This window comes from Acartia tonsa, chromosome 3 (assembly GCF_053477335.1).
Source record: "Acartia tonsa isolate MP-2025a chromosome 3, ASM5347733v1, whole genome shotgun sequence".
Classification (NCBI taxonomy): Eukaryota; Metazoa; Arthropoda; class Copepoda; order Calanoida; family Acartiidae; genus Acartia; species Acartia tonsa.
This window is the reverse complement of record NC_137262.1, coordinates 37,434,468-37,456,338: the sequence shown is the minus strand read 5'-3', so window position 1 is coordinate 37,456,338 and position 21,871 is coordinate 37,434,468. Positions and strand designations below refer to the sequence as shown.

The 21,871-nt window shown below is 31.4% G+C and overlaps 1 protein-coding gene across 5 annotated transcripts in view; it reads left to right on the top strand.

Annotated features, from left to right (window-relative positions):
* The window catches only part of LOC145314044 (uncharacterized), a 117,028-nt gene extending 98,114 nt beyond the window's left edge, over window positions 1–18,914 (top strand). For 4 of the 5 annotated variants that reach the window (XM_080153780.1, XM_080153777.1, XM_080153779.1 and 1 more), the window contains 2 exons: window positions 18,121–18,301; window positions 18,783–18,914. In XM_080153780.1, the coding sequence (XP_080009906.1) occupies window positions 18,121–18,298 (178 nt within the window). In that variant the 3' untranslated portion in view covers window positions 18,299–18,301; window positions 18,783–18,914. The remainder of the gene's footprint in view (window positions 1–18,120; window positions 18,302–18,782) is intronic. The other variant, XM_080153778.1, reaches the window with a different exon arrangement.
* The last annotated feature ends 2,957 nt before the right edge of the window (window positions 18,915–21,871 follow it).

The following is a 21,871-nucleotide window of genomic DNA, read 5'->3' as shown; positions in this document are numbered from 1 at the left end:
AGGGTTAGTTAAATGGATAGATTATTTTTCACTTTTTTAGGGTGGGGTTATATTTTCTAGGGGTGACTTCTTTTGGGATGGTGGTGGTACCCTCCTCAAAAATACTTACTGCCCTTTTCAAGACCTATGGGAAGCTACACTGTAAAGGAGAAACATATTGGTTTAGTGGTTAGCGAGATCCTTTAGTACACACAGACAGACACAGTTTCTATTACTTATATGTAAACATGAATCATTATGCTAAGTAGTAAGGATTTTTGTATGAAGCTTAAGATTTCAATGACTTATGAACTGATTGAGTTCTCCTTTTGGGGAAAGTAAACATAGGTTTCGGGATGGTTTTAGGCTATAATTTTCTACGCCTTGTCTTACACCTTTATATAAAGAGCCTCTAGATACTAGCAGCCAAGATACTAGTAAGACTACCAACCAAACAAGAAAATTTAGGATTTATTGTAGATACATTTTATAAAAGATAAAATCTGATGATATCAAATAAACTTTTTTGTTGACACCACAATTTTGGGGTTTGGGATTTCTCTTCAAGCTTTCCCATATTACGCGAAAACATTCCGTGTTGAACGTCGGTGCTATAATTATATCAACATAAATTGTCAACTATTAGAATAGCATTGATGGTGAAATTGAGATTCTAGTAGCAAGCAGAGATCTTAGGGGATATTACAATGGACGATAAATTGATAAACACCTTTTAGTAGTGTGTTTTTATATAAAAAAAACCGCGTCACAAAAAAAAGTTGAAAATATTACCTACTGCTGCTATGTCCGTCTTGTGACAGTATAGCAAGATTATATGGAATGACTTGGTTCATAAATAGTTACAGCCATGCAAACTTAGGAATTCCAGACAAAGGTCGTGCTATCAAAGGGTTAGTTTTCTATTGGTTATTACCTAATGTAATACCCCTATGTGGAAGAGCATCAAGTTCAGTTAAAATTACCGTTGCCCTGAGTTCCTTTAACGATCAATTAGAGTCGTAGAGAATATCGCCGCCTCTAATGATAAATAAAAAAAAGTTCCTTTCCCTTTTCTGAAAAAAATTTAAAATACTTTGTTTTTCTTTCTTACATGAAATTGTTCCTTGATTAGGCAAGATACTTTACATGTCTGTAAGTCGAGATACAAGAACTGACAGGCCTTACCTAAACATATAAAGCTTCGCTGCTCCAATACTATCGATATATCAGTTGCATTTAATTCATTGTTATTGATTTCAAAGAGGCTTTTTAAGTCACTTAAAGAAGGCATTTTGTTAGGATCCCATGTACGAAAAGTTAACTCACAAATCCACCCACTTCTCCAACCATAATCCTTATATAACAGTAACAGGATATCTGTCTGTCTTAGCTTGTGATCTGGCTAACAGCTGAGCCGATATGGTTCTCCTTTACAGGGAAACTTCTCACAGGTCTAGGGAAGCTCCCCATTACCTCAAGTGCCCCATAAAGGTCACAAGTACCACAAACAAAATAATGTCTATAAAGAATAATATAATGTGTAGTATCAGTAAAACTTTGAAAACAGACGTACAGACATACTCTATTTATGAAATAGCTACGCCAATTCAAATATCAGAGAAGGGGGTGTTAGAATGGCACATTTCATCAAAATGGATTTTGTTGGAATGTCAAATTTTAAGTGGCATCTCTCAGTAGGTTATGTATCTCTTTTTATCCCATAATAGATATCATATTAGAGTAAAAATACTATTTTTATTTTTATGGAAATTACACTTAGTGGGTTATGTATCTTTTTTTTTATCTCATAATAAAGATATGAATAGAGTAATAATACTATTTTAAGAAATAACACTAAGTTGGTAAGGTATCTACTTTTATCTCATAATAGAGATTTAAACAGAATAATAATATATTTATTAGAGTTATAATAATAATGTATCTTCTTTTATCTTTTACATTAATGATGGGATATTTACATTTATTCCTTTAAAAGCTGTCAATAAACAAAAAAGTCAAAGAAACTCTACAACTTTATATTACAAATTATAGTTACAAATATAAAGATTGGAGGATGATTTCTCTCCAATATGCATAATCAATTTGTGTCTAAATCTGATAAAGACATCTTTGCAAACACTTACAGACATACAAACAAACATATTGACGGACAGACATTGATTTATCATGGGTAAACATGCAATTTAGATTGGGTTTAATGCATTTTTCAATGCTAGAAAGATGGCGGTTTCTCTCATATTGCATTTGAGTAACATGTTTAAACTAATCTTCATCTGTTAAAAAGTTCTTTTTAAATCGGAAGGATTCTTATTTGTAGTTGACCATTTAGGGTAATGTATCTTTTTGTCGAATAGACAGACTTACTGACATGTCCAACGTATAGAGTAGCTTCGTTATTAACCATTCATACAGAATATTCCTAGAAAAAAAAACCTGTAACATTAAAAAAATTAGCATAAAAATCATCATGTTTTCGCTATAAAAATGACATGTTAAAATACATCAAATTACATTCAAATTTACTTTTTTTCATGATTTAAAGGGATACTGAGATATATAAAAGATGATAAACAAACTTTACCCTCACGTAGATTATTGATATTAGTTGAAAGGTTTTAACACTTATAGTTTGAAACCAACCAATCAAATAAACTAAAATAATATAATATAATATTATAAACTTCGGCTACCATTGTAATTTAACTTGTTGATTTGACAATAAGTTTCCTAGACGAAAATGCATTATTACTGTGAACAATTTTAAGCAGTATCTTACATATAACGCATTCTTTTGACTATAAGTATTTGTTGATTTATTAATAGTACTCAATTTTAAAAGAGTGGCCTATCGTTTATCCCTGACGGTCTTTCAAGGTTGAAATTGTTGTTTGTCTTGAGTTCAATTAAATTTGTCGAAATCAGGGATGCAGGGGACCGTCAATGAGCTTAAATTATTTCTAACATACCCTAACCTAAGCCTATGAGATTGAAGGCGAGGTCTTATTTTTGTGTATGTATAAAACAAGCCTTGCTTAATAATGTAGATGATCATTTGGTTAGAAAACCAACACTTTGATTTCACGAAATTTATTTGGAATTCCTAACTGTTCATAGTTATAAGTTGCTCCTCTAGATCTAACTATTTATTTCGCTCACCTGGCATAGTAGTAGTAGGAACCATTTTTAACGTCTTTTGTTATGACGCAGTGTTGGGCCGAGTTTCAAACATATCACCTTTTAAACAACGAGCGGATATTGTAGATAAAGAAATGCAATCAAAGGGTTGGGTAACTGCAAGTTTTCAAATTTATGGCATAAAAGAAATGCAATCAAAGAGTTGGGTAACTGCAAGTTTTCAAATTTATGGCATAAGTAAGGTATATTGTAAATTAAAAGTTTTCTAAATTAAATAATAATGGTTATACGATTTAAATGATAAAAGTTTAAAATGATGTGTGTATATCAAATCTTAATGGTTGAGCTTCTGGCAGATCCAGGAAAGGTTTACAATTATTTTTAAAGCCAAACTGGAAAGTAGAACCCAATTTAATATTCCTTGGATCCCTGGTTAAAATTTACAACAGGAAAGATATGAATTAAATGATTTTACGGGAATGCAAACTATCAACCACTCTATACGCGGGCTTTCAGGGTCGTATTATTTGCGTAGTTTTTCTGCCAGTTAAAAAAAAACATATTTCATCGCTAGAAACAATAAATGGTTGAATATGGTTTCATCTTTAAAAATAAAGTATTTGTGCACTGAAGATGGGGTAGAGGGTGGCTTTAACCCTAAGAGGCATTCCTGCTATAAGCAACTATCTCTGCGGGGCTTTTTTAACCCAACCTGCCATTTTTATTGTGATTTTTCATCCCTTCCAAAAACTTAATTTTAAAAAATAAAACAGCCTATAACCATCCCATAAGTGAAGAATTCAATTGCTTTAGTAACTATCGAAATCTTAACATACAGTCACAAAATTATATTTAGATAATACGTCTTTGAATAATTGTGGGACTCATTTCCAAGAAGAAAAAAAACAACTTCTCTATAATTCAAACATTTGCTTGTAAATGCGTATACGTGAGTAACTACGCAAATATGCGTCACTCACGCATATAAGGGTGTGCGTACAATATTCCTGTAAATGCGTATAAATGAGAACTATGTAATTTTTTAACAGATAATCCTGTAATATAAAGGTTTTATTGTCTGAAGCTTAAAAGCTCGGATGTGGGTTATACTTTTTAGGATAGCGTTATAAATGTATTAAGCTGATTTTGAGCTATTTTGAAGAAACCCTACACCAACCTAACTCACTTTCTCTTAGAGGCTAGGGGCGAAGCAACTGGTCATCCATAATATATTTCTACTCAGGTTGATTGTAGGACTATATGAAGGGGGGCCGGGGCGGTAAACCATCAACAAATAGTCTAAAATCTATCCTTATCAAATCTAAAGTTTCCTGAATATTGCTGAGATTTTTAAAATTTGCTAAATGTAAAATTTGCTAAAAATGAATAAACAAAGTAGCAACTACACACAACCAACTTATTTTTCCGGAGGAAATACTTTGAAATCCGCGAGTACCTAAATTAGTTGGTAATGCATTTCCAGGGGGCGTGTGGAGGGGGGGGGGGGGGGTTAGTTGCAATCAAATTAAATTTCCATTCCTTTTTTACGGATATATAGATTTGTTATCGTAAATGATGGTAGCTTAACACAGCCTCACGTTAAATATGCTGCTATGTCAGATGCATAATAAAAATGGTGGAGGAAAGAGGAATACCTTGACAAAACTTATTACCATTCACAGTTAGGACATCCAGACTAAAGTTAAATTAAGCTAAATAATTTAGCACTTTTTTACCATTAGGGGATAAACAGTTCTATAACTTTATTAGGGAACTAGCGACTACGCTCCTAGAGGCCTCCACGGGCACTTTAGAAGGGGGGAGTCAAATTTGATAACCCAATTTCTTATTTTAGATTTTAAAAGAAAAAGTAAAAAAAAAATATTTTGAGGGGTGGAATTTTTTTTTTTTGGAGGGGGGGGGGGGTTGGGGGTGTCCCACCTACCAAGAAAAAAGTTATAAACCTTCCCGGGACCTGTTAGCTACCCTGTTAAGGAGAACCCGATCGGTTCAGCGGTCAGCGAGATCCTTCGATACAAACAGACACACAATTATTTTTTTGGAAATTCTATAAAAAGATTTTTTTACAATCAAGTTGCGGCTGCAGTTCCTAAATATCCACTCTACAGAACACACGTATACCTACCAACTAATTTTAAAGAAAATATTGCATCCGTTTCAATTTACTTTTATTGCATTTTTTGTTTATTACAATTTTGTAGCTACTCTAAAATTTAGATTATCCTTACAGTAGATGTTGGTGCTTCCCCCAAAGAGCCTATTGAGCATAATCTACCTCTTATTTTTGAAAGTTTGGGCGGGATGTTGTTTTTCCTCTATGCCTAATCCCTTCGGAGGCCCTAATTATGTTGGACCCATATATGTGGTGTCATAACCATGTGGTACTACCCCTCTTATTTTCTTTACTGGGAAAGTGAATTCTTGCTTAATAAATTCGGAAAGATGACCTGTTAAGATACTATCCTATTATGTAAAGTAGTACGGTATTTTGTCTCTAACCACTAAACCGTTTGGTTTCTCCATTTTAGAGAACCTTCACATAGGTACTTGGGGTGGTTTTAGGCGATTTTCAGCTTTTTCCCGCACTTTCAAATACAGAGTCCCTAGTGGCTAGGGGTGCAGATGCTTGTATATCTAAAATCAGTTGAATTACGGTAAAGTTACGGCTGCGCCACTTTTAAACTTTGATTCTTGGTCATTTTCAAATTGATGCAGTGCAATTAGACTTAAAGCTTAAAATTTGTTAATGAAATGTTTACAGGCAAATCTTTAATTATCCTCTGACTAAAATTAGCTGGGAAGGTTTTTGCTGTCTTATGCATTTTGTTATGGGTTAAACTGGATAATGGATAAATTGAACAATGGATAAAACATAAGTATGAACACACTACTCAAGATATTAAATTATTTGGATCTAGAAATCTAAGGACAAAACATTTTTTTCATGGGTTAAGCTGGATAATGAATTTACAAATATGTGAATAAGATATTTAGTTTTGGTTAAACTAGATAGAAGATAAGCTAAACTTGATATTAAATGCATGTAATTTTGGAAAATCATTTATTAGTTCCATTATTTTGGTATAGAATTAGCAGGTTTTAGTAATTTATTATGAGTATTATATTTTTAATCATTTCTCCATTGGTATTAGATCCATTATTTCAGTATGGTAGAATTAGCAGGTTTTAGTAATTTATTATGAGTATTTTATTTTTTATCATTTCTCCATTGGTATTAGATCCATTATTTTAGTATGGTAGAATTAGCAGGTTTTAGTAATTTATTATGAGTGCATTTTAGGTAAGAAGTACTATTATTATTAGTATGCATTCTAGAACATGGAATAAAATATGTAAAAATATTTTTAGTGTGGCTTCAAAACCGATTACTATTCGCTGAATTAGAACTGGTAAAGCATCGTATTACAGACAATTTGTCACGAATATTAAGATGGAAATCATAAACTTAATACCAGTTTTTCGTTTTAATATCCGCGGAAAGCTGTCTATAAAACGATGATAAATAAATATTATAGAAAACGACAGGCGAAGATTTAACTAAGATCATAATAAGATTTCTACCTTCTTAGGTAAAAAGCCTTATTTTTAATTACAATTATTATGGTTAGGTTAGGTTTAGTATAGCCCTGCTGGGTTTTAAACCAAAACTAATTTTCTTATAGAACAATATCACCTTTCCCTGTGTTGGTATTAACATCCTGGTTGCTTGTTTGAAACTTTTTAAACTGGGCTATTGGATATAATTCTATTATCTTAAAAATATTTATTTGGGTCTTGTATATTTTTGGGTGTTGTATTTTTTGCATTCGTAAGACAATCAATCGTTCAATTGCACAAATTTTCTCTGCAAGTCCTAACTGGGCTTTGTAACAAGTTGCGACTATTATTTTCTAGTGTCATGTGCCTACCATAACAGCAGTAGTTAACACTACATCAAATCAAATGATAATACATTTCACCAATCTTAAAAGAAATTGGTGATATTTTTATCCCCAAGAGAGTTATGTTCCCTCCTCAAAATAGCGAAAAAAACTTCCCTTGAATAATGGAAAACTTTCATAATTATTTTGGATCGATCCGTCTGTTTGATATATCTTAGCATGCATACATATTACATACTTATATACATTTTATTACTTTAGTATTCAGGCAGTTAAGTATTTTCATCAACCCAACTGTAAATATTTTGGGCCAGTAATTTATCATTTAATTTATATCAAAACAACAACAGCAAAATTGCATACATATGTTTTACAACATTTTTACATATCAAGGACAATTATATACTAAAGGAGTGTGGCCAACATATGTTTATGACATTTTCCAGGTTAAGCTTTTGTCTTTTTATGATAACAACAACAAGTTCTATAGTTAAAAAAGAAAGGGGCACTTGAGAAAATTAAGAGGGGGGGGGGGGGGGGGAGAAAAGTTGTAATTCGAAAAAGTTGAAAAGAAAAAGCAAAAAGGTTTTTTTTTGTGTGGTGGGATTTATCTATGGCGGATGGAGGTAGCCCCCCATTAGTTCTAAACCTTTCCTTGAAACTTCACTATAGGTCCATATTGGCGTAGTGGTTAGCGAGATCCTAAGCTACAAACAGACACACAGTCAGACAGACAGACACGCAGTCAGACAGACAGACTTTCTCTTACATTTAAACAAGGTTATGAATGTTTGGTAGATAATGTAAACTTAACTAAATTCACTCCTAAACAAATTTATAGATCTGTCAGCAATGACCATAAAGAATGATTTAATTATTTGAATTAACCGATAATTTAATTACCAGAAAAAAAAATAATTTTTGTTTAGTGTACTATTCATGTTCACAATTTTAAAGTTATTTTAAAATTAGACAATAAGCAAGGAATAAGGAAAAATGATTTAATTGGAAAAAGTGCTTAATGTTCAAGACCATGCATTTGATAATGAAAAACACATTATAAAGAGACGCAGGCATAGATAAAAGGATAGATGAATTAAAAAGGTATTTTAAATGTTGTTAGCTTTTTTTCATTATTGTGCTACAATATATGTATGTATAACATATGTATAACGATTAGACAACTCTTTCTCTTCTAAAATCTGCTACTACTAAATCAATTGTCTTTTTCTTATAGAATCTAATTGGTAAGAATCTTTTCTTCTATTGCATATTCCCTTATCCTGTATTTTAAGGATAAGTCAGGAATAGAAGGATATGCCATGAAAGATAATTTTATCTTAACCTAAATTGTTATGAACGAAACCAGAAGCATAAAGTATTGGGTTATATTCATCCTCCTAAATTTTTTTTGGGTGTACTCAAACACCTACACACCCAGTTGACAAGGGTCTACTCACTCCTATAAAACCCCCATAAACAGCCAAGGGTGTGAAAATTAATATAAAGGGTTTATGACCCTCCCCCCTTTTTTCAAAGAGTAACATTTTATCTTCAAAAAATATTGAGATTATTTTATAATCCATTGTCTATCCCCTGGATCCCTGGGATGGGGGGTCAAGAGTTAATGTGCAGGCATTAATAGAATTTTGCAGGCAAATTTCAATCATTTTTATTGCAGCTTGGACCAGGCAGGCTCATACATTAATTTTCAAGGGAAAAAATGTTTTGTCTATCTATGAATTTTTCCGGTAGTTTTCCATTAAATGCCTAGTAAATGAATTGTAAATAAGGGGGGAGGTAGAGGTTTCTGTACCCGCTTAGTGCTTTAAGGGAAATCATCAATTATTCCTTCTAAAAGATATTATTCCACCAATCTAAATTTTTTTTTAATAATAAGTAATGATTGTTTTTTATTTGTTTTTCTCTGTTTACTGATGTTAGCTATCTAAGAATAAGAGATAAATGAAAAGTACTTTGTCAATGATTTTAGATGTTTGAAGCTGAGAAACTCTTTTCTGGTTCTGGTACTCATTACAGTCGCAATTGGTCCCCAAAGTTTTATACAAACAGTCTTCTATCTGTTTTCTTACAACCCATAACAACTTTTATTAAATCTTTATTGGGTTGTACAAACTTGCGCATTAATAATTCTTATGTAGAAGGTATAATTATGTTTATCATAATTGAAGAGGTGCATCAAAAATGTCCATTGTCTTATCCCTTAAGATCAAATACCTTTATCAAGCTAATAAAAGCTAAATATGTAATATTTAACATGTATAAAAAAAAAGTCTTTTTGCGGACGAAATAACATCAACTTTTTTGGGTAGTCGGAAATGAGTTTTTAATGAAATGGGTTTCAAACGCGTAGAAATACTACATTTATCATACGGAACTTTAAGGAATAAAGGTTTTTAATTTTTATAGTATACCTGCCATGCATAGACGTCCAATGGTAAGGGCAAATGGTTTTTTGCCCCCCCCCCCCCAAAAAAAAAATACAATACATTAGATTAATCTCCTAAAACCTTTGAAAACCCTTAATTTACCCACTCAAAATAAAAAGCTTGGACGTCTCTGCTGCAGGTCATGAATGATCAAAAGGACTTGGAAACTGACAAGTAGTATCTTATTATTCCTTATTTAGTTTAATTGTAGCTGGCTCTACAGAATTTGCGGCTGCCAAACCTTGATTACAAAAATCGAATATTAACAAGTACAATATTTTAGTGGTCTATATATATGTAGTTTTATTTATGTACGTTTTCTATTCGTAGGGGACTTTTTCTCAAAAAAAACATGCATCAATAGTATTGAACTCCTATTCTGAAATTATGACAGAATAAAAGTTAAACAAAAGGGAAATAATGTTAAGATAATTTAAAAACAAAATATGCTATTCCAATATCCTTTAGAAACATTTATATCTTAATGTACATTGTACAGTGCTGCAATTCGAAAGCAATCTTAATTTGCTTTCTCTACTTTGCAAAATTATAGATAGATGAAAAGATATCTATTTTGATAGGTAGATTGATGGCAATTCGAAAGTTAACTTATTATTAAAGTGTTCTTTTTGTCTTAATATTTATTTTGAAAGTAGCACAGTTATTATGGTACCACTCTTGTAAAAAAAATCTCGTTGGTGAAGGGGGAGGGGGGGGGGTGATGTTAACTCCATTTCTTTGGAAGGGTTTAAGGAGGGATATAACTGTATACAAATTGTTTTCGATTTCCTAAAATGAGATATATTAAGAAGATACAGATTTTAAACCTTATCAATATCTCTTTTTAATTTGATTTATTCTTATGCTTTGCTATTTTATCATCCTTGTTCCAGATATTTCTAAGTAGTATGTTTAAAGACACTTAAACTCAAAATTAGCGTCTCATTTCTCCAGGGATCTAAAAGGATAGGACATAGTATGTATATCCAAATGACGAAACACAAAATTACCCCTTCTATTGATTACAATTATTGGTTGAATCGTTTGAACATTTCCTTAACGAACCAACCAATCAAAATTTAATAAAAGTCCCAAGGTTGTCAAGCTAATGAATAAGAAAACACTATTTTAAAACTTTGGGGACTATTGAAAAAAAACAGCCCTATGTCCTCTCCCTCCCTGACAAAATTAGCGTCTCATTTCTATAATTCAAAGTCTAGGTTAAAAGCAGAGATACAGGGATCAAACAGTGGACGATGGAATAATTGTCCCCAATTGATTCGCATACATATTGTGCCTAATTGTCCCAGGAATATCCATATGAAAAATCAAATGGATTTAGAATATACGTGGATATTAAGACAGAGAGAGAATTTCCCCACAAAATTTGGTTACTATTTCCCCACAAAATTTTGTTACTATTTCCCCACAAAATTAGTTGGTCATCCAGTAGGAGGAGAGGACATGGGATAAAGAGGGGATGGGGAATTTGATATTTTAGCCCGCTACACGTTAATTTATTAGAGTACATGATAATCTGGTGTAAGATCCGTGTAATAATAAATCCATTCAAGTTTATTAAATAAAAAAAAATAAAATGGAGAAACATTTTTTTGGTAATGATTATATACATAGTTTCAATTTCATGTTTAAAACATAGAATACGATTTTAACATGCCTAAATCAACAATCACAGCTATCCTCTATTTAAAAAAAAAACGATAGATAGATAAAATAAATAAGTTTAATTGCCCTAGTGTTAAGTCTAGGTTAAATTAGTCACGAGTCCATTAGTGGAAATGTATATACTTATCTTTAAGTAACAAAGATACTTTATAAGGAGGGGTAAGTCAGTACGTAGAGCCAAGGAGGGAGGGACATTGTGCTGTTTATTAAACTAGTCCCCAAAGTTTTATAATAAGGTTTTCTTATTGGTTAGCTTAACAACTTTGTGGACTTTTATTGATTTTGATTGGTTGTTCATTGATTGTCCTACTCCTAATTTAATCTATAATAGGATAATTTTGTGTATCATCATCGGGGATGAATGGAAATTTATCAGTCATTGTCTTAACGGTATTTACGTTTTGCTAAGAATACAACATTAACCAGTCTACAGTACTTATGCATCTTCTTTCTACTTGCGCATTCTTTTTTCAACAGTCTAAAGTAAGTAAAACAGAAATGCTTGTAATTATTATTCTATTATTATGTAGTAAGGTTTTTGTCTGTAGCTTAAAATTGTGATAACTACTAAACTGATTGAAATCTTTATTTTATGGAAGCTTCACAAAGGTCAAAGTATGATTTGACCGGATATTTATATTTAGATTTGGTCTTAGGATATTTTTAGGCTTTTTTTTTGCAATCTCCTACTCTTTCGAATAGAGAGCCCCTAGATTATAAGGGCATAGTCGCTAATACATAGCAATAAACATTAAAATAGAGGATTTTTCCATATTTAAAACGATTCCATGTAGGTTTTAATTTACGACCAAAGATCCTATTCTTTTAAAACTTACATATCAATAACTTTGTCAACATATGCAACCACTGAGTTATAGACCAATCTATATAAGAGTTATAATCTTAATTGGGTTGTAGAAAATTAAAAGTGTCCAAACTTTTTAGCCAATAATTTTGAGTGTAATTTAGTATATAATAATTGTAGTGTATCTTAATTTATCCTCAATTGTCTTAATTCTACTTAATAAATGGTAGATTTTCTAGGTTTACTCAATTTTGTCAACTTTTTGACCACGAGTATATTGCTTAAGATCAGTGACAAATATTCTTTTAAAAACGTATAAAAAATATTGCTAAATATACAATCCAAGGCTTCCAGAGGGAGGATTAATATCTCCCATCCTCCAACATATCATTTTAAGACAATTTTCAAAGTTAAAAGTCATTTTTCATAAAATTTCAACAATGTGATCATTGGCCATCTAATCAATATTGAATATCCAAAAAATGTACTCCAATATCCTTTATTTTTTTTTATTAAACCGATGAGTATCCAGTGGATTAATTAATACCGATTCTCGACCATACTTTAAAATTATGTATAGCATTTTTAAAATTAATATTAAAATAAAAATCATAAAATTTATACCAGTTTTGTATAATACAGTTTATCAATTGAGGTTTGATATTTGTTTTTAAGAAAAATTAACCCTTTTTCAAACTAGGATGAACTTTAAAATGGCTATCTCATAATAAAATCTCGAACTTATATTTCAAACTTTGTAGCGAAACAATTTTAGTAATTTCTACTTAATTTTGTAATTTTAGAACAGAAATAATTTTTTTTTTTTGGGGGGGGGGTCATTTTTTAATTTGGGTGATTCTCTTTGGAAGGTGGTGGTACCCTTCCACAAAATAGTTATTAACCTATAAAAAGGACCGAAAATAGGTCACATTGTTAAGGAAACCCATATCGGCTAAGCGGCTAGATCCTTTGGTAACGCAGACATACAGAAACACATTCTGTTACTCCGACGTATTTATTTCAAGATTTAAAGTAATTTACTTCTTTTTGGGGACACCTACTACGTTTGTCAAGAGCAAGTATATAACCTTAAACACTATTTATCCAAAAGACATTTCTTTAGAGCTTTAATATTGCAGTGAATTTGGACAATTGTTTCAAAATCCTCTTCAATTATATTTATGCCTGTCTTTTTGTCTACTTTTAATGCAATAATAAACATTAGCAATAACGCGTCTAACATCTAGTTGCTCTCTATGTGAAGCGGTAGTGAGAAAATAGCTTAAAACCGTCCCAGGACTTCAATCTAAAAATAAAAAAAGCATAAAAACTTCCAAGGGACTTATGTGAAGTTTCTTTGCAATGGAGAACTTAATAGGTTTAGTAGTTATTGAAATTTTAAGCTTCAGACAAAAAAACCTTACTATTTTTTAAGTTAGGATAAAAAAATATTATTAGAGCATGTACTTTGTAAAGAAATATTTTTTGGCATAGTACGTTACCGCTCTAGAATATTGTCTCTCTTTTTTGTGGCCATATCTTGGTTGTCTAATTAAAATAAGTTCGGTCACATATTCTGTTATGTTATGTGCCTTCCAATTAAAACTGTCCTTTTTTAGTAGCGTAGCTTCTCTATATGTAGAATTTAATAGGCCAAAATTTATCGACGTTTAAGCTTTTGATTTTAAGAGGGGTAAAATGATAGGTTTCCAAGGTTTGGGTGAAGAAATCTAATGTATTTTTTAAATGTTAGGAGGGTAAAATGACGGGGTTCTATGATTTGAGTAGGATAAACACCCCTTTACCTCCACCTTTGGACGTCTATGGCCAAATACAAAAAAAAATCATAAGCTATTTTGGAGTTTCCTTAGCCTTAGATAGAGATATAAAGAAATTTGTATGAATTAAGCAATCCTAACTTCTAGGCTAGCCTTAAAAACTGTATAGGATTTGAGCCAATGTCATTTAACAGTCGGATATATCGAATCGATATTATGTCAGCCATCTCTACTTTATAAAATATATGTAAAATACGTGATTATATTAACGACTGTCGAAAATTTGTCGTCTATTCAGATTGCTAATATGGACCTAATTTATTGGCCATTTTTCCATCAAGTAGGAAGGAAAGGGGTAAAGGGGCTGGATGGGAGGTATCGTTATTTTAGCCAGCTGGAGTATCACTTAATTTGAGTACATGGAAATCAGGTGCAACATCCAAGTAATTATATATCGATTGGTTAGAACAGAGTTATGACAGGAGGTGTGAACCATGAATAATCTTTTATAATTTCAAGAGTGGTGTCGACACCCCTGTTGCGTACGCCCATGTACTCAATGGTCATGAATATGCGTTAATAGTGTAGTCAGAAATAATATTTATAAAGCTTATTATGAATTAAATACACTTTATGCGATAAAATTACCTTATATGAACAGAGTACCAACACTACAACCCCAAACTATCTCACATGTTACACTTTTATCAATTGAGTTTTCCAATTTAGGGAAGCTCAATAAAAGCATGACACTGGTCAGGTTTTATGTTTTAACTATTCTTGTCTTTCATGAATTCTACTTAACCCAACCTAAAATTTGCATTAAAAATACTTTAATTCAAAAAAATTGGGCGAGAGATTAAAAAAAGATCACTATCTTTGTATGAGAGGTTTTACCATTTTGATTATGAATTAAATACATTTTATGTTCTGTCCTCATATAAATAAAAGGATTAAGGTAGAAAGCAACTATATAATCATCTATTTTTTACTGTTGTAATTTGTTATTAGAATAAATTCTTTTTACGCTAATTTTTTTTCTACTGTAAGTTTTGTATAGTTATAAAAAAGATAACTTGAATAAGAAACAAACTTGATTTAATCTATAATTTATACATAATACTTTTTTATCGCATCGTATTTATACAAACAGTTTTCCGTCGATGTTAATAGGATTTTTATTTAATATAGGTGGGAAATTGTCTGTTATACGATGCTATACATGATTTTTTAGTTTTGCAGAGAACTAACTGATCATTATCCGCAGGATTAGAACCGGTTCTCAGCTATAATGGAACAAACTTGCCCTCATCTAAAATTAAGTTCAAACTTAACCTATATATTTAGCTAAAAACTAAATTGTTATGCTAGAAGCTTTGCTATATGAAAGTACTAGCGGCTACGCCTCTAGAGGCATCTAGGGGCACTTGAGAAGAGGGAAGTCGAATTTGATAACTTAATTTCTTATTTTTTTTGGGGGGGGAGGTATTTTTCATTTTGGGGGGGTTAGGGTTGTGCCACCCTCCAAGAAAATAGTTATAAACCTTCCCGGGACTTATGAGAAGCTACCCTGTTAAGGAGAACCCGATCGGTTCAGCGGTTAGCGAGATCCTTCGGTACAGACACACAGATACATAGACACACAGACATCCTGTTACTTTAGTATAAGGATATCCTTGATATTCAATACACATTACATGAATAGATATATTTGATAAAAACTAAGTACAACATAAATATGAGAATGTCCTTATCATGAATAAAGAGAAAGATATGTGAGCAGAAAAAAATAGTATTTGACACTTAGATTTGTTTTTGTCTGTCCTTTAAGATATCTATAATGATGCAATATATGTATCAAGTTATCAAGGGAATATTTGCTTGGTCAAAAAGAAATTATTTTTATATTTTAACTATTCATTCATCCATCAATCCATGAATCTACTTTATTTATTAGAATCGCAGTCGTTCTAAAACTTAGTTTAATCCGTCAGTCAATACAAGTATATTAACGAAAATTATATTCACTATGTTGCTTTGTTAGATAGATGTATAACTTTTAGCTTAGATGCCACTTTTAGGTCATAGACAACCATTCTGCTACTTATCTTTTTGGCTGCTTTTATAATAGACATTCCTAGCTGCTATGCCTCTAGGGGCACTTTAGGGAAAAGAGTGGGTTGAAGACGACCCTCCCGCTTCAATTCTTATTTAAAAAGATACAAATTTATGTGAGGTTTTTTTTCATGGGGTTATATCTTTTGGGATGTTGGAGATACCCTCCATTAAAACCCTCCCATGATCTATGAGAAGCTATACTGTAAAGTAGATTTATATTGGTTCGTTACAAACAGACATAGACATCCTGTTCTTTTTTATATGGATAATATTTATTCATTTGTGTTAGTTAAGGACATTTTCCTTGTTTATTCATAATTTATGCATAGTAAATAATAAATGAACAAATGGCTGAAAAGAGTTTTTTTTAATCATTAAGGTTGATTACAAGGTTAAACAAACAAGGGTGACAATATTCGTAAGTAGCGCAACTTTGCATGGATGGAATAAGTTGATGAAATAGCTTTGAACTGTAATGAAGCTTTTATATGAAAAGTAGCTTAAACCTTTTACTTTTTAATATCTTTAAATAAAATTAACCGGATCTGTGTCTGTTTGTCTAACCAAAGGATCTTTCTAACCACTTAACCAATTTGACTATCCTTAAAAGAGAAGCTTTAATAGGTCATGGGATGGTTTATAACTATTTTTGGGGAGAGTAGAACCATCCACCCCAGAGAAATCGCCCCTAACTAAAAGTAAATGACTCCCCCTCATTTCTTACTTCTCTTAACCCCTCCCCCCTTGGTTTACAAAACAATTGTGTAGCTTCGCTTCTAAAAATCTAAAGAAAGAACTTTTGATTTTGATGAACATATGGTACACAATAGTTATTTTTTATTCATAGGGATAGGTATAAGGATAAATTTAGTGGATTTTTTGTATTTAAATTTTTCTATTTTAGAACTATTTCCGTTATATTTTTCTCATACAATTTCATCTAGAGAAACCAAGGACATCATCCACTTGTAATGGGATACGGAACTCTAACGCCCACTGAAGATTTAATTAATTAGAAATCAAATTCTTTTTAAATTTAGAGAAGGCTTAATTTATCTGCCATTGACATATTCCTGCGCTAACTCCAAAATTTAAATCTAATTGAAGTTATTGTTCTAATATTTATTTAACATATTAATTATCACAATTTTTTGTAATTCATAAATTTTCACATAAGATAATTGATTAGTTTCGTGTTAAGATTCATATACATACTAGGATAATTATCTTCATAAGTAGCGCAGCAATTATTATATATTTGTATGAGTAAGAACAGTAAGTAATTATACAGTAAAAAGCCAGGCAGCTGTAAGCCAAATACAATCATATTGCTAACTAGGGTTGGGCATTTAATCCGGCATTATAATCTTTCATATTAAACAACAATAATTCCTGTTAACAAACAAGCATTATTTCTTGAATTCTTGGTACAATATTTGAGTTTTACCAAAGAAAATAGATGTAAGTAAAATGTTAGTAATAGATCATGAGATTAATTGCTTAAAAATAGGATCAAAATAATAAAATAATTTTTTATGCTACATCAATAACTGGCCGGATACCGGAGATCGGGTATTAGAAATCAGCAGGACATCCGGCCAAATATGTATACGGCCGTCGCCCAACCATCTTCCTAACTTTTAAGTAATTCAGAAAATTTTAGAATGAACAAACTTACAAAGTAAATTTAGATCAGCATTGAAAAGTTGGTTTACTTTGTACTTTTTCTATACAGGACTTAATGTTTTCTTTTAAACAGATCTATCTATATATCTATCTATTTATCTATCTATCTATCTATCTATCTATCTATCTATCTATCTATCTATCTATCTATCTATCTATCTATCTATCTATCTATCTATCTATCTATCTATCTATCTATCTATCTATCTATCTATCTATCTATCTATCTATCTATCTATCTATCTATCTATCTATCTATCTATCTATCTATCTATCTATCTATCTATCTATCTATCTATCTATCTATCTATCTATCTATCTATCTATCTATCTATCTGTCTATCTATCTATCTATCTATCTATCTATCTATCTATCTATCTATCTATCTATCTATCTATCTATCTATCTATCTATCTATCTATCTATCTATCTATCTATCTATCTATCTATCTATCTATCTATCTATCTATCTATCTATCTATCTATCTATCTATCTATCTATCTATCTATCTATCTATCTATCTATCTATCTATCTAGATTCCGTACCGAGCACCGTGGCCTGGTGGACGTGAAGGGGAAGGGTCGGCTGGACACGTACTGGCTGGTGGGCAAGGAGGGTGGCGTCGGCAAGTGGAACGAGATGGACTACGAGTACTCTGCGGAGGAGGGCCCGGCCTATATGAAGGATATCTCCGAGATGCCTGGTAAATATTGAGAGGTATGCTGCGCTACTAACACAGGGTTGCATACACATTTATTATTATTTGTTGGCTTAAAAACTTTGGGGACTTTTATTGCATACAAAATTAATTATTGAATTAAGGGATGGGACCTTGGGCTATTTTTTTTTTTTGGGGGGGGGGGATTTCTTCAATTTTATAACAGCTAAAAACCAAATCATATCCTTAAGAAAATATTGCAACTTAAATCAAACAAAAACAAGTAAGCTAGATTTTATATATAACTAGCGGATGCACCCGTAGTATTAAGGGGCTCTTTTTTGAAAGGGTAAGGAAGGGCAGAAAATAGCCTACAACCATCCAAAAACTCTTAAAATAGCCCAAAACCATCCCGAGACCTATTTGAAGCTATTCACAAAAGTTTTAGCAGTTATCAATATTTTAGGCTAAAGACCAAAAAAAATTATAGGATATATTTGTTATTCGAATTAGGATTAACTTTTTTTTTTATTTTTTTAGACTTCTGAGCTAGAAAATGGAATTGAAATAAAAAACTGCTATGAAAATATGATTAGATATTTATTGTTATTGGTTTAATGTTTATTGTAGTATTTACATTATTAAAGGAGGCAAAATAAATTTTAAACATAATTTAATTTTTTTAAATTGAGGGTACTCTATAATTTCAAATGTCCACAGTCTACGAGAAAGGGAAACATTATCTGGCTATTAAAAAATCTGAATTACAATTGAAAATTGATATATTCTTTTACTATCTTCGTTCGTCTTCCCGTAAATTATGCCTGGATGAGAAAAATGTAATTAATAAGGCTTCTTAAAAAGATATGTCTACTTTTTTCTGATCGTGAAGGTTTCTCCCTAAACAAGGAGTACTAATATATAACTCACTTTGAAAACAGTATCAAAACAAAGACTCATAAAAACAAAGTATTGTATGACAACATCCATACAAAGGCAGGTAAAAAATAAAGTTAAAAAAAGTTTCTAGCTGATACTTTTAGTATTGAGAAAAAACCTAGTGACTTTAAATATTTCTTAATAATTCTCTTTTTCAAATAAGCTAATAGGTATGATATCATTACATATTTTTGGCTTGCAATATTTACTTTTAACTACTTTCTTCTAGAAAGCTAAACAGACATACATAATAAGTTATAGAGTAGATCCACTACCTAACAATCATGACCTAAACACCTAGAAGACAATGATAGCATTTATCCTTTGAAAGACAGACGGATAATTAGACAGACATTAAGTGTGTATTTGAGTCATGACTTTTTTTAATTATTATTTTTTTCTCGGTATTATTATTCCTTTTGTTTGAAAAAGATAGTTACATACGAGTACGTTCCAACTTTTTTTAAGGAGGGCAAAGGGGCTGGAGTATCAATCTCAATAAAATGTGGGGTGAAACGAAGAGCGAAGCTTTTTTGAAGGTGAATCATACACTATAGTTTAAGAAATGTCAAAAAAGCAAGCTGATTTGTTTTGAAATACATATATTAAATGTTTTTTGGTGATACTCGATAATTATAGGAATAGATTATTATTTGGGGGGGGGGGGGATTAATATTTTAACTGTCATTATTAGATTAGTGTTACGTGAAATATTTTTTTTCCATTAAATACTGACAAATAAGAGTTTTTTTTTTATTTTGTCTGCTAAAACAAAAAAGTTAAAACTGACATAATATGCCGATAATATTTGCCTGATATTTGCGTCAACATCAACAGTGTGCCCATCAGTTCTAAATTTATTTAATATCATCTAGGATACAAGCAGTAAAATTGTTCAGTCTTTTTGTCAAATTATTTATTAGTCTACTCTAATTAGTAAGTAGGTAGATAGATAGTTCATTGGACATACATATAGATAGATAAGAACAAAGATGATAACATTCATAATAGCAAAGAAAGATTATAGGTAGCGGGACAAAGTGTCTCAAAAATCAGCCATGTGATGTCATAAAAATGAGGAAGATGAGAGGAGAAATGTGAAAGAAAACCCGTAAAAAAGAGACGTATAATCACTCATTTCTATGACGTCACATGGCTGATTTTTAAGAACTTTGTCCCGCTGTGATTATATAAATATTTACAAGCCGTGTTCCAATGTTCCATAAAAATTATGCTTTATATACTGAGTTAATGTGTTAGTAACTTTGTTTTCCAAATCGTGTCTTATCATCAAAATAATAAGATTTGAAATATGTAGGAGGATTCAACCATATCTAAAGAAAAATAAAAGTTATACCTTACGTAAAAAATCATAAACTCACAATAATTGTAGAAAAGCTTCACATTTTAAAAACCTGCATACATCGACAGACATAATAGGTATGATCAAGTTTGTAGGCTAATTATTCTTTTTATAAATAAAGTAGCTACTATATGTCTTAGGGTCTGTCTGTGTAGGTCTATCAGTTTGGTAATACTACTCTTGTCAACCCTTCTTTAAGTATTTGTAAAGACTACGTCATAATAAAGATTTCAAAAAGGATGATAGGGAGCTACAAAGCTTACAAATGAGACTATTAAATTGTCATACCGGTTATGCCTATTTGAGAAAACTTAACAAAGGATATAAAATAAAGGTCCTTTACTTATGTTTTTTTGTCCTTAAGTTTAGAGTTTAGGATTCGCAATGTAACGATAATGTTATCCTAGTTAATTTATGAGTATTATTGTTTTGTATGTTTATTGATAATTAAACAAATTATGCAATTTACAAACAAAAATTATGGTATCTCTATAAAACAGCTAAATGTTCTGTGATATAATATACATTCATATTAGTTGCTTTGATTTTAGCATAGAAGGTGAGACCTATTTTATATTGTAAAGTAGTAAAGTTGTTTATCTGTAGCTAAAGATCTCAGATACTGCTTGTCCAAATCGGCTGTACCATTGTCAATAAATGTATAGGCATAGATGTATAAACCAGACAACTACCTTTAACAAGTGATGTGGACCTTTTTTCGTCTGCTATCAAATTTCTTTCTCCATTTTTGTAGCGACTTGGCTGTGTTTATAATTTCGACACTATTGGTTGATATTCAAAGACCCAATTGAAAGTCGCAACAGGGTCAACGTGGGTAAAGTTACATATAGCTCGTGCCCTTTCTATTATTTTACTTTAATGATTTGTCTAACGATGTCTGTCTGACTGTCCGAAACTTCAAATCTCCCTAAACACTGAAGTTATGAGGTTTTGCTTTTCAGGGTATATCTATTGCTCTTGTGGTGGTTTTGAGCTATCATTTCATTATGTTATTTCCACTATCTTTTAGTAGCGATTTTTTTACCCCCCTCCCCCCCTTTCCCCCTTAGATCATTTAGTTACTGAAACATAGCGATTGTACAATCAAATATATGCTACAATAATTTCTACATAGTTTAGCAGAATCGTGAAAACGCCCTTGTATGTAAAATTCTGAAAATCCGTATGACCGACATCTTTTTATTCTGACGGGAAGTCACGCGACATCTAGTTATTGACTGGACTTCATTTTAATAGCGGAGCTACTCTTTTAATAATGCTCGGAAATATGTCCGACAAGTTTTAATTTTGACTGAAAGTCAAAATC